Source organism: Polyergus mexicanus, unplaced genomic scaffold (genome assembly GCF_030449975.1).
Source record: "Polyergus mexicanus isolate NDT 795.1 unplaced genomic scaffold, iyPolMexi1.0 SCAF_25, whole genome shotgun sequence".
NCBI classification, from domain to species: domain Eukaryota; kingdom Metazoa; phylum Arthropoda; class Insecta; order Hymenoptera; family Formicidae; genus Polyergus; species Polyergus mexicanus.
In genome coordinates, this window is record NW_027223345.1 from 2,217,832 (window position 1) to 2,232,120 (window position 14,289).

Below are 14,289 nucleotides of genomic sequence, written 5' to 3' on the forward strand. Positions count from 1 at the left end.
TCCCAATTGGAACAGAAATTAAAGAAAACTTCATCGATGGAAATATAATGTAGCTATATATAGATGATATAAATCGACTTTATATAATTATAATATAATTTGAATCATTGTATGAAATTTTTAGAAGATGAAAATAAAACAATGGACTAAAAAATGAAGAAATATTACATATAACGAAAAAGATATCAAAAAGATGTTCCATTGATTAGTCGAAATCATACGTTGTATTCATATAGACCAAAAATGTAGACAATATTTATTATTAGTTAAAAGGGCAATATGCTGCTAAAAAAAATGTTTTAGATCTATAAATATCTTCTATTGATATACAAAATTCAAAAAATGATACAAATTATTTATATAAATGATACACGTTCGAGATATTGATGAAACATATCGAATAGAAAAATTAAAAAAAGAAAAAATAAAATATACTATTTAGGTTTGCAAATGTATTTTATTCGTTCCTTTATTGATTTCAAGAAAAAATGAAATCGTACATTATACTCCGAGCTGCTTGATAAACGATACATATCGTAGAGGTACAAATGAAAGTACGGCATTTACGATGTGTTCTCCTTTTATTCTTTCGAGCCCGTTGCAACAGGAGATCAGATTCGCGATTTTTACTTTTATATGTTTTGTTTTATATTCATTTTCTCATTCACTATTTCGTATTCACTATTTAATTACTTATTTATTTACTTATTTACTTTCCTACTTTCTCAAATCGTGAATGTATTTGCTATCAACAAGTTGCAGCCGAATCGGGAACGTCAGAGGATATTCGCTAATATGAGTACTGCTATTCGGTTTTATTGTGAGTATAAATTAATTATGATAAGTATAAGTATGTTTGTGCATATTGCGGTTTCATAGAAAACGTCTCATGTAGCTTATTATAATTTTAATAAACACGTTGAATGCCGCACGGATCTCGATTTGAATCTATGAGCTCTAAAGGCTAGGGTTATGTATACGTACGTGCAATAATAGTGACAATATTTTTAATAAATTTATCGGCTACTTATAAATACTAATGCAAATACAGTTCTATAAATATAGCTGGTTGCAAATCAATAAAATCGTTTTTACATACTGATAACACATGCAAAAATGCCGAGGATATGTTTATCTTAGATCCAGATTCTAGATACACATTTGTGTCATCTAGTCATCTCGTTACTAGCGTTCAACGTGTTAAGAAATAGAGCTGTCTATGTTGTATACGTTGATATCGAACCCGGTGTATCGATCGCGCACGTGCGCGAGAGCCGTATTTCATCTCACCCGGGTGCTTTAAGTGTCAGCCATTAGAACGGAGTTTCAAAAATCACTGCCAACTGTGTATGTATGCATGTATATATATATGTGTATATTCATGTTTTTCTCTCTTTATTTAAGCTTCCTCTCTCTTGCATTAACAATGTCGCGCGTATTTTTTTTTTATTCTATCTATTTTTTTCTTTACGTATCGATAATTAACGATGGCAGTGAATATTGAATCTCGCTCTAGAGCTTTGAGATCGCGCGTTCTCCCTCTCTTTTATTTGTATACATAACTTCACTTTTCTCTTACAAAGTATTCCTCCTTCCGTTTATGTATATAATCTCCTCTTCCTTGTTTTTATTATTTTGCTCTGTTTATTCTTTTCGCCGCGCTTCATAGTTTCTTGTACCAAAAGAGATAATGCTCCCCTTCGCTAATCTGCAAATTGTCGACACCTACAAACATGGAGAAGTTTTAAAGTTTAAGAAAAGCTAAAAATTGTGAATACACAAAACAAAGGATCAATGCCAAATCATCCATACCTCCGGGCGCGACCAATTGATTTCCAGGCGGCGATGATGGCTCCGGCGGCGAGGACAGTCTATAGAGTAGCCAGTAGTGATAGGACATTGGCTCCTCCTTGTAGCCAGCCAGTGTATGAACGTAATGGCCGTTAGGCCATTCGGACGCGAGAAACTCGAAATGAGGCGACATTTCTGCCGCCAACAACATCACTCCGTAGAAGGTTTCATTCTTGGGCGCGGTCACCGTCAAGTTGTATGTCTCGTTCACGTTGCTGCCGACCCATAAAGTGTACGATACATTCACCAACACCGGCGCCGAAGTATATCCGATTGTTGTGTCTGCGTTGCTCACATTACTTTCTGACGCTTCTGACGGTAGGGCGGTCTCGCTGTGATTGTCGGACGTCCCGATGTCTGCAACTCGTAGGTTTAAGAGATAGTTATTTAACAATTTAAGAAATTAAGGCTCTCAAGTGCTATCATAAATTTAAATAATCGCGGGCTAGTAAGAGCCATACGCGGATGGTAGTGCATCAGTTTCATAGAAAAATAAGTTTTCTTGTATACATATATATAGGATGTCCCATTTTACATGCCGCAGGCAAATATCTCGGAAATATGGAAGATGCGGAAAAATATTTCAGACAAAAATTGCGTGGTTTGAAGGAAGGTCTATAATGAAACAATGGACTTGACTTTGTGTGATCTTTTCAAGGCCAGGTCAATGTGATCGATGTTTCTTTAAATAGAACCCTCCATTTTTCGTTACATATTTTTGTAGCTTATCTCGAGAGCTTTTCAAAACACTATAGTAAAATATTTTTTCATTAAATATTTTTCAAGTTATTTTATATCTTAATCTAACATATTTTAATATAAAAAATAAAATATCTTGTAAAATATTTAGTTTTCGGTAATCTTATCGTAATATTTTTATATACATAATAATGAGACAAATCAATTTATGTAAAAAAAGACAAATAATTGTTTTAAAAAAATACATTGTAAATAATTACATACTTTTTCTTAAAAATACTTATTTTTTTTATACCAATTGATTTGTCTCATTTTTCTGTATATCAAAGTATTATAATAAGATTATCGAAAAATAAATATTTTACGAGATATTTTATTTTTTATATCAAAATATATCAGATTAAAATATAAAATATTTCGAAAAATACTTAATGAAAAAATACTTTATCATTAGTTTGATGCGTTTGTCGCATCTTAACACAAGTTTGAAGTTTCCTCTGAGTAAAAATCCGACTCTTGATGCGTAAACCACTCTTGAACAGCATTACTACTGCATTATCAAAAAGGCAATTAGAAGACTTCTTTCTAGAGAAGTCCAGGCCTCTTTCTTGCAGATTATTCTCACGAATACCAGATCTCATTTTGCACATCAAACTCAGGAACTTTTATAATTATTTGATTGAAAGCATATGGAGCATGCTGCCTAAACCCGGATTTAGCTCTTTTCGATTTTCATTTGTTTGAGTTGCTGAAGAAACATCTTGGAGAAAGATGATTTCCAGATAACGCAGCGATACAGAATGTTATTCAAGAATGGTTTAAACATCAAGAGCCGGCGTTTTACCGAAAAAAGATCTTCAAAATGCCAAGAAGGGACAAATGCATCAATTTTCTCGAAAAGATTACATTAAAAAGTATAATTGTCATCTATTATAACACGTCCAATTTGTGCATAAGTTGTAAATGAAAGTTCTAATAAAATGGAGAATCTTATTCTTTTATCCGCACTAATAATTTAAATCTATCTAAAAATTTCTTTATAATGAAAGATTTACTGTTGCTCGTGGTTAAACGAGGTGGCGAATTGTCTGATAGACTCTGTCCGCAATCGAGGGTTCGAATGCTGGTTAATCCATGCGGAGTGATGCTCAATATTGCCTCGGCAGTGGCGCGGACGTCACCGTGAAAAGAACCGTCCGGTCGTTGCTGACTGATCAGCTAGGCTAATGCTGCGGATCTGTTCCAATTGTCGGCCGGCTCATTCTCTACCTCCTCGAGTGCCTGGATCACCAACGCGGTGGTGTGCAAATCGCCGAAGCTGCCGTCGTGCCTTTGTTGCAGCGCCAATACTGTCGATGGCTTGCGAATAATGTGACGGATGTTGCGATGTCGGTGGTCCTGGCTGATGCACCGCAACACCAGGATCAACATCGCGATTGTGTCTACGGTGAATTCATATTGTACATTCCATTAAAAATCAAATGCGGCAAGAATTGCTAGCGCGATATGAAGATAAAAATACAAACATGACTTATTAACCTTTTTAAAATACAATATTTAGTAAAAAGATCACATTTCACCGATTTTATCGCTTCTTAGATATGTTGTAGAGAAGGTTATTCTAAGTAATTTTTCGCAAAAATCAAATGAGGGACAGCAAATTTTTTGGTTTAAAAAATATAACAAATTGGAATTTGACAATTTTAATGTTTTTTTTTTTTAGATGTTTAAACTGATATTAGAAACAATGAAGTTTGTATATATCATATTAACTTACTGAATTAGAAAAAGTTTTTTTATATTACAGAATAGCTACATGGTCCGCTCCCCTTCCCCCTCGCCTACGTGAAAGTCCCAAGCAACATTTATGCATTTTTACCTAATATTTTTACGTTTTTTATTATAAAAGTTTGATTTCTGATTAGAATATATCTAAGGATTATATACTTCAAATTCTGAAGATCTTCTTTTTTCTCTTTATGGCCACATCCGATCCAAATGGGATTAGTACATTCTGGCCTTCAACAACTGGTTAAATAAGTAATAAACAGAGAGTAATAAAAAGAAAATTCTCTTTAGAAGAGAAGGAAACTCAAAAATAAGACCAAACAAAGGACTTACGCATAACGTGTCTAACACACGTGTGTGAAGTTGGCTCCGCATTTTTTGAATTTTATCTTTTTAATAATTATGCTGCATTGTGCTACGTTTATGCTAAATTGTACTGCAAACTGTAGCTCAATAACATAACGCATTTTTCAGAAAAAATAAAAAAACTAAATTTCTGCCAGCCCCGCACCTTTCAAATTTCGAATTTTTATTAACTGTGCTGTATTGCACTATGTTTGTGCTGATTTGTACCACAAAAAAAACTCTGACAATAATAGAGATAACTCAAACAATAATAGAGATAATAACAAAAAACAAATGCTCACTGACCCCGCACTTCTTCGCGATTAAGTTTTTTTCTTAAATTGGTACCAATTTGTGTCGCGTTGTGCTGTTGGAAAAATTTCAATATCTTATTCCGTTTCGCTAAAAAAAATTCATAAAGACAGATAAAAAAACATATATAAATCATATTGCAATGCAAATAAAGAATTTCTGCAAGTTGTGCCTTTTTACTGTTTTAAATATAAAGTAAAAGCAAGAGATAAAAATTTCGAAAAACTTAGGGGTTGATAAAAATTCATGAAAAAGGGATGGGGTGAATCAAAAATTTGACATATTCAAATTTTTTTTGATTGTGCCGGATTGTACTAAAGCAGCACAACAACTTGTTCGAATAATAAAATTTCCTCAGATCGCTAGATTTCGTAGCACAAATAAAGTGAGGAGATAATCAGACGTTAGGAATAAAAAATTTCAAACTCCTGTAACTTACGAACGCTGACAGATAATCGAATTCTGCGAGTTGTGCTGAATTGTGCTATTTAAAATCTACGAGGCACATGCATAAAAAGCAAGGATTAGCTTGAGAGTTGATAAAAATTTATGAAAGAGGGGTGGGAGTGAATCAAAAGTTTGACATTTTTGAATTTTTTTATTGTGCCGGATTGTGCTAGAGCAGTACAACAACTTTTTCAAATGACAAAATTTCTTCAGATCGTTAGATTTTGCAGTACAGACAAAGTTAGGAGAATCAGACGTTAGAAATAAAAAATTTCAAACTCCTGTAACTTCGCGAAGAAGTGCGGGGCCAACGAGCATTTATTTTTTGTTATTATCTATTTTATTGTTTGAGTTATCGAATTTTTTGTGGCACAAATTAGCACAAACATAGCACAATACAGCACAGTTAATAAAAATTCGAAATTTGAAAAGTGCGGAGCTGGCAAAAATTTGGTTCTTTCATTTTTTCTGAAAAATGCTTTATGTTATTGAGCTGCGGTTTGCGGCACAAATTAGCACAAACGTACCACAATGCAGCACAATTAATAAAAATATAAAATTCAAAAAGTGCGGGGCCAATTTCACACACGTTCTAAATACGTCCGTTCCTATCCGCGGGCGACAACGAACTCTAATTCAGAAGATATCTATTTATATAATGATTATCTTTATATATTGATTATTTTATTTATCCTACAAATCCTTTGAGGACGGCAGATGTAAGTAGTATAGGTGTCACTATAGCGAGACACAACAAACCCCCACTCCTCGGCCACTGGCGCCGACCCTCTGCTGTGACGGTCTGGGGCCCTCCCCCCTAAGGGTGTCTGTGGAAAAAAAAGAGTGGAGGGGACTCGTGGACGTCTACAAGGCAATTTTCCCTTTAAATTTTTTTATTTTTTTTATTTTTTCTTTTATTTTTTCGGTCGCGTGAACATGCTCGGGCTCGAACCTGGCTCCTCCACATTTCCAGACAGGGTCCTAGTATGCTGGGCTAGCTGAAATCTTATTAGAATAAGGATTAGATGTAGTATTTGTAGAGAGTAGCCCTCCGGCATAGGGGACCCTGCGCTCTGATTGGCTTCCCTATAGTGGCCAGCAGTTTGATTGGATGAGGAGTATGTTTCTGAGTGAGAGGGAAAAACGCGGCAAAATAACACGTGCGTAAGAATCGGCAAGATGGCGACTACCGAGGATGGAGATATCGTGCAGTATACGCATCTCCGCTTCACCACCCCTACGGAAAAACCGCGAAATGTACGGTATATTTCATCCTCTCCTCCGACCTCTTTGTGAAAATACAAAATCGGATAAAGTACTGCTAGAATAAAGTAATTGATACGTCGGGGCTGAACACGTGCGTACATGTACGGGTAGTGTTGACTGGGCGGCCGAGGTGCACTAGGCAGGTAGACGTTCGGTAACGTCATCGCTGGAGAGGATAGAAAGGGTCATGAAATACGGGTACCTGAGACTGTTTGACACGGAGTCTTAGGACGGAGACTATGACGTCACGGAGACGTCGGGAAGAAAGGATAGGAAAAGAGAAAATGTTTTTACGTAGCATTATTTTAAAAACAGTTTTATTTATATTTATTTATATTTCTTACATAAGAATATTATGCTTTGTACAATAAAAAATTATTTTACATAAAAATATTTGTACAATAAAAATTCTTATTTACAATTAAATATAACTATATTGCGTAGCAAAAAAGATTATCTCTTAGCACGAGGGAAAATACGTGAATTCGTTATATTGCAACTTTAAAAACGAGAGTTGAGAAAACAGAGAAGAAAAATTATCGTTCTGCTACATAGCCGTATGGTAACGAACAATGACTATTGATAAATTTACGTTTCATCAATACAGGAGCACATACTTCAGTTTCATAGCGTGGTACCAGCTCATGAAACACAGTACGCCAAATTGCTTTAAACCGTAAGTTTATCGAAGTTCCAGCCGATTCTTCCTCATTTTCTTCATTTTCCCGTACCCTTTCTTTAGCTAACATCAAATTTCTAATACTAAGAAAATTGATTAGTTGAAAGTTTTCAAAATTTATGGTTATGTCCTTCACTTTGCAGCATTCGTGTGTTCGTCCGTCCGGTGCACGAACAATGTACGCATAAAATTTAGGGCCACCAGATACGAACGTCTCGATATAGCTACCGCGGCCGTAACTTTCAAGCTCGTCCGTCATATCGCCTAGAAAATTTCCCGTACGTGGTTCATACGTTCGGGTCACCGCTACTCACGTAAATACATGAATCCGTATCATAATACAAAACGCGACGATCTAATCGCTCTAAATAAGAATATAATTTTAAACGCGTCTGCGCCGTCGTATATGCAGCTATTACAACATTCGTTATCGATGGGGGAATGACAGCGTCTTGTCGCAATCGCCACGAAAGATATATTACCTCGTCGTTTACGGGTAATATGCCGGTTATCTCGTGCTCAACACTCATCATCAATGTCGCAAAACGCTGAAGCGTTCTCACGACTTCGGTATTTGGTAAATTGGATCGCTGACCGAATTTTCCCCAAAAAGAATTTAAGCACAGCTTCGCGACAGAACGTAAACCGGGATTCCGAGTGACGTTACGTTTATCAAGAACGATACCTTCGGTTTTCTCGTACTCCCTCAGATATCGTTCTTTAGCATCGTCGTCGTTTTCCCCGCATTCACACGGCCATCCACTGGCTTCTTGTTTAAGCTGCAAGAATGTATTTATATATTCGGTGAACAATCCGCCTTGACGTGTCGTATGATCGAATTGGCTAACTTTATATTGCCAAATCTCGCTTACAGCTGTCACGAGATAACCCTTTCCGTTGGCCTTGCGTAATTCGCAGGTCACCCACGTATCCTCGAATTCGCGTTCACGAGCATCGTCATGTGTACAGGGCACCTGCGAAAATGTTTCGCAACAACTGCGGCATAAAGCAAAAAGCAATTTTCCCTGCACACGATATGGGAGTACCGGATGAAATAGGTCGCGTGGTGGGAGTACTCTGCAACGTATGAGTCCTTCAATCGTATCGAAATTATAATTCGGTGCCCTTCCGATTATTGCGGAACATTCCTCGCCGACGTAAATATCCGGATGGTCGATTGGGAACAAAGAGGGTACAAAGAGCACACGTCCACGTATCGTATTTTCTCCGTACCCGTAACCTCATAACGAGTCACGATATTTCCCGGGCGGCCGCCGAAAAATGCATCGCGAGGATCGAGCGGAGATGTTTCCACCATCGGATGATTTTCGAGATATTCGCGCATTTCGTGATTATCGCGTCATAATTTATCAAAATTATTTTTAACAAAAAAATTAATTGTTCAACCAAATCTTTTTTTCATTGTCAATATTATAGATCTAAATTTACTTCCGCGATGTGAAATATCATTCGCTAAGTCTGCATATTTTTCTTCCTATATAAGATGCAAAGATCATCAAGCGAATTATCTTTTCAAATAAACATATTCAAATAATCATCAAGCAAGAGAGTCTTTTCAAATAAACAGTAACATGTACCGACACTATCTGCGCACGTACAAATTCGATACGATACAACACACAAAAATAATATTGTTTTCTAAAATAATAAATTATTGTTTATTTTACAATCACCAAAACAATGAACAGCTAAAAGCACTTATTAATAATTATAAATTATTTTACTTTAACAATAAATTTGTATTTTTAAGTAAATAAATTGAATCAGCAAAAATTGTTCTATTTCACCGAAAAAAGAAGTTTTGTTGTAACATTAAACTTGTTAAATTCGTTAAATTTAACAAATTTTTAATTTAATAAAATTTTTATTTGTTAAATTTGTCATATTTAATTTTTAATATTAAATTTGTTTCTTTATTTTGTTATAATATTAAATAATTCATTATAATAGCAAAATATGGACATATTTTTCATATATGCAATAACAACAATTGTATTACTGATTAAAATTCTTTTTCTCTATTAGATCAAAAAACATTTTAATAATTTATAATGATATGTTTATGAAAGTTTACTCTATTTAACTATTGAAAAAAAGTTTTGTTTTCTTACGATATTAAATTACTATTTATACACACACATTTACATCGCAAAAAATATAACCGATACTTTACTATAAGATTTTGTTATACTATTAGTAAGATTCTTTTCATTCTTACCTCTAAAAGTTCGGGTTTATAGATATTAATGGACGGTTTCATGCCAACCCTAATTATAAAAATACCTTCTTTAGAATGAAACATATATTGCTCAAGCCATTGTTTGCGTTCTACGATAAGTACATAATTAGATATTTAGTATTACTTTGTTTTTGTGACAAAATTTACTAATTATTATACTGATTTACAGTAAATGACAATTTTTTTCATTTATTAATTCCTTTAAACTTTTTACTAAAAATATATAAACAATATTTGTAAAAACATATAATAACAATATCTTATGTATAAGATTTTTTACCATAGTCCGTTTGCTTCATTAATTTAAATGCCATGCTAAAAGGAAATCTACCGATCTGAGAAATATTTTTGAGCTATTGTCGAAGAACGTATTGATGATGTACTATCGACATAATTGCGGGAATTATTAAAACTACGAATAAGGTGCACAATATCAAAAAGATTAAGTCCATTTTTGTAGCCTGTAAACATATTAAACAGCCCAAGTTACCAAATATGTAATGCATAAATTATTATAAATACTTTGTAAAATTGAATTTTACACTCACACATTGACAAATATTTTATTGACACGATGTTTATATCATTATTATCTTTATTAATTCAGAAAATTATATAAAGATACTTTATTAAAGAAGATGGAATATAATGTGTATATAAATATATATCATCGATGAAAATTGAGTATAAAATTAATGTGGTTGAGAATATTTCGTCGGCAAAACATTTCTCGATTATTTCTATGTAACTCGTCCAAATTTGGAATCTGTGTTCATTAATCGAAAGATTCACGAAATAAATTATTTATATTCATGCAATAAATTATTTATATTTTATTTTTCTACCGTATTTCATTGAGATCTTGAAAAAGTTTTGCGGTTTAAAACGTATAATTATTCTTTTCTGCTTCCTCATAGAGGAAGCTTTGTTTTTGTGACAAAATATTTTTTCGAATTTTTTTATGCCAATGTGTTCAAAATGTTCCAAAACGTCAAAAAATTATATTCCTAGAAAATGTATGTATCTGTGTATGTATGTATGTACGGGATGTTTGTACAACTCTAACTTCCGCAATTTTTGAGATATTTGATCAAATTTTTTTATATGAATAGATTATTATAAAAGGATGGTTGGTTATGAATTTGGTGATAGAGTTGTTGTGCCTCTAGCCGCTAAGGAAGAGGTCTTTTGGGATTTGTACGCCCAAAGGATTAGGATCCACGCTCGAAATAAGACACTCCCGGACGTTAGGTATAATTTAGTATATTTTGCAAGATTTAATACACTTTCACTTATTCGCGATTATAATAGTCGGGCGCGATACGTACGGTACTTCGATAATATTGAGCGAGCGAGTAGTCTGCGAGTCGTCTCTCGCGAGTCGTCTCTTTTTCTTCCGCTCGCGAGGTGCATCTCGCGCTTATTATATCTCTTAATTAATTAGGTCGTTGATTGGGGAGGAGTGTGGTGTTCCTGACCGGAGCATGTCTCGTGCTCCGCTTGTCAGTCTGTCTCGTCAGCTGCTTACTCAGCTTCCGAGAACTTGACCGTGACTTCCTTCTCTTTAGTCACGTATCTTACTTTTATTTTATTAATATCCTTTTATTACTTTGCTCTTTCTTAATTATCTTTCCTTGATCTCTTTTCTAATTTTAATGCTTTGCTTTACTCAGCTCTTTCTTACACTTTTCTGTTTAACTTTATTGTTTTATTCTTTAATATATTAAGAAATTGGTCGGGTTACGACATCCCTCCCCCTTTGGAAAAAGAAAATTAACTATACGTGAATTTTCGTCTACATATTTTTTCGGTATACATTTTTCGCATTTTACAATTGTTTCTTATATTTACTTTATTTTAATATAACATCGCAGTGTTAGTTATCGCGGTGTCGGTTTCTATCTCAGCTGTTCTATTCGATCCGCTTGCGGTGCCGTAGATGTGCTCTTGAATTATTTTCGGTTTGCACATCGGATTTATGTTAGTTTCTGATAATTTTTTCTTTTCCGTCTTACATTTTTTCTTAGCGTATATAATTGCTATTATGGTAATTATTATTATTATTGTTATTCCTGTGCAACTTGAAGCTACGGGATATATAATGTGTCCGTTAGTAGGGAAATAATTGTTATTTAAGTCTTCGTTTGTGTCGTCAAGTCTTTCGCTTAGGTCCCTTAATTCTGTCGGGTTTCTAATGACTTTTCGCAATTTTATCGGTCTAATTTTGTCAAATGTTTTTTCGTTTCGTTCGTTGTGTGTTATCGTAAGATTGTAGTCTGGTAGCTTTGTCTGTACGATCGTTATTATCGCGGGCTTTTTTGTCCGTATTATGACGTCTTGTGTTGTTAGTTTACATTTTTCTTTTAATGTGATTTGTCCGCTTCCTTTTATTTCTATTTTTCGCGTTGCGTCGTTTTTGCACGTTATTTCTATCGGTTTCGTCAGGCGTAAAATATGTTCGGCTATCTACATCTATCGCTATTAGTGGTTGATTTACTTCCTCTTTATGCTTCTCCGGCAGGCGATAAGGCCGTACGTTGACCGGTGAGCTATCTGCTTGTGTTGCAATCTTATGCGCGACGGTATCTGTGCATGTCAGTGGTTCTCCTTCGATATGCATCACGTCGCTAAAATCCTGGCAGATTTCCATTATTGTTTTCTTTTCTTCTTTATTTAAATGTTGTGTATGTAATAATCGTAATATCTTTTCACTACGCGGAATTACTTCCTCTTTATTTAGCGTTCGTATTATGTTAATTTCTTCTGTTTCGCCTCGTTTGATTTCCTCTATATTTACTTGCGGCATTAGCATTTCGATTGTGTTATCCGTTGTATTTATAATGCTGACTGCACATAGGTAATTCGTAGGTTCTATCAGACAATTACCTATGAATATTCCTGGTATCGTTTCTTCTGCCTTTATCACGCCTATCGTGTTCTTGTCAGTAGCGACCTGTATTATAGTTTCGCTACGTGGTTTCAGCGTCATTTTTAGATAGGAGTAGAGCTTTAAGATATGCTGTCCTACCTTTAATTGTTTTGTTTTATAATTGCAAGTGGCTTGATGCTTTCGTAGGAAATCAACTCCTAGTATTCCGTCATATTCTATCGGAAAATCATCCTTAATAACGTACATAGTGTGGTTAATTCGGCGCTCTCTCAGAGTTATTGTCGCCTTAAATTTCCCAAGTGTACATATCTTATGTCCCGTTACGCCGGTGAGCGTTATTTTTTCTTCTTCTATTAACGTTTCGCCTTTTAAATGTTTCACTTTAATTAATGATATTGCGGCTCCTGCATCGAATAGTAAATTTATTTTTTCGCGTTTCGCTTCTCGCATTGGTAATGTGACGAGGTCCAATCCTGTCTGTATATGCGGCGTATTTTTGAAGTGTGATACTTGATATTCCATTGCAGGTCGGTGCGATTTTCTTTCGTTCCTTTCCTCCTCATCGCTATTTTGCGTGGAGTTAAATTTCTTTTTTCCTTGCTCGCTATTCTTGCGGTTTTTATTTTCCGGTCGCGAATTATATTGTTTGATTCGGCTCGATTGATCTCTATTGGGTCGTCCGTGTAATAACCAACATTCCTCGCGATCATGTCCGGATTTCTTGCAATAGTGGCAATATTTATTGACCGTGTTTACGCGGGGTTGTCTATCGGGTTTCGGCAATGAGAATCGATTTGTATATCGGCTAGTTCGACAATCTCGGCCGTAATGCCCAATTTTTCCGCATTTTTGACATTGCACGTTTATTTTATTTTCTTGTTTATAGGTCGGTGTGAAATTTATTTTGCTTCGCGTACCGGTCGCGGGTGGTCCTTTAACCTTTTCTTCCGCGCTGGCCGCTGCTATTGCTTCTTGCAACGTAGCATATCCTCGCGATCGAACAATTGTTTTAATTTCGTCCTGCAATCCTATCTGGAAATTCTCTAAGGCTTGTTGTTGTATTATTTCCATTATTGCGCGTTTATTATCTACTGTATGATGTCGTCCTTCCATCATTGATTCGTATAGCTCCATGGCTAATTTGTCTGTTCTCAGTCCGTAAGTTCGTGCGCTTTCTCCGTTTTTCTGTTTTAGCGTATTGAATTCAATTTGTAGATGTGTCGTACTCTTTTTACTCGCATAGCAGACCTCTAATTCATTTTTTAATTGTGCGAAGTCTCGAATTTTTCGCGTTTGGAAATCTAGCATCGCTCTGCCTTTTAATTTCGTGTATAATACTGCTCCTAATAGCGTTACTTCATCTAACGGGTCGATGTGTTCTACTGCATATGTGGTCGCGCTCAAAAATTCTTGTAATTTATTAGGTGATCCGTCGAATTCCGGAATCATTCCACGAGCCTCTTTTAATTGTAAAAATCCGCGTCCTCTTTGATGTCGTACATCCTCGGGTGTGAACTCGTATACGGTCTCGGTTCTTTCTCCCGGCGGAGTTCTATGCCCGTTGTTTTGTCGGGGTTGCGGTCCTCTAATTTTCAAATCGTATATCTCGGCATGCATACTTCTAATTTCTCGTCTAATTTCCTCTCTCATTTCCCGCAATATTTCCCTAAAGTCGTCGGCTGCTTCGTCCGTTTTTTTCTGCGGTTTGTGCTGAGCTTGCGCGTTTAGTACTCTGCGTTGATACCACTGCTT

At 35.2% G+C, this 14,289-nt stretch overlaps 2 protein-coding genes across 2 annotated transcripts in view; both read right to left on the bottom strand.

Annotated features, from left to right (window-relative positions):
- Nucleotides 1-437: 437 nt before the first annotated feature.
- Nucleotides 438-14,289, bottom strand: part of LOC138943228 (uncharacterized protein CG3556) — a 104,981-nt gene continuing 91,129 nt past the window's right edge. The window contains 3 exon segments of the mRNA XM_070313837.1: nucleotides 438-1,725; nucleotides 1,813-2,208; nucleotides 3,606-3,992. Coding sequence (XP_070169938.1) covers nucleotides 1,664-1,725; nucleotides 1,813-2,208; nucleotides 3,606-3,992 — 845 coding nt within the window. The 3' untranslated portion in view covers nucleotides 438-1,663.
- LOC138943035 (uncharacterized) overlaps nucleotides 11,998-14,289 on the bottom strand; it is a 2,629-nt gene continuing 337 nt past the window's right edge. The window contains exon 2 of the mRNA XM_070313554.1: nucleotides 11,998-14,283. Coding sequence (XP_070169655.1) covers nucleotides 11,998-14,283 — 2,286 coding nt within the window. The remainder of the gene's footprint in view (nucleotides 14,284-14,289) is intronic.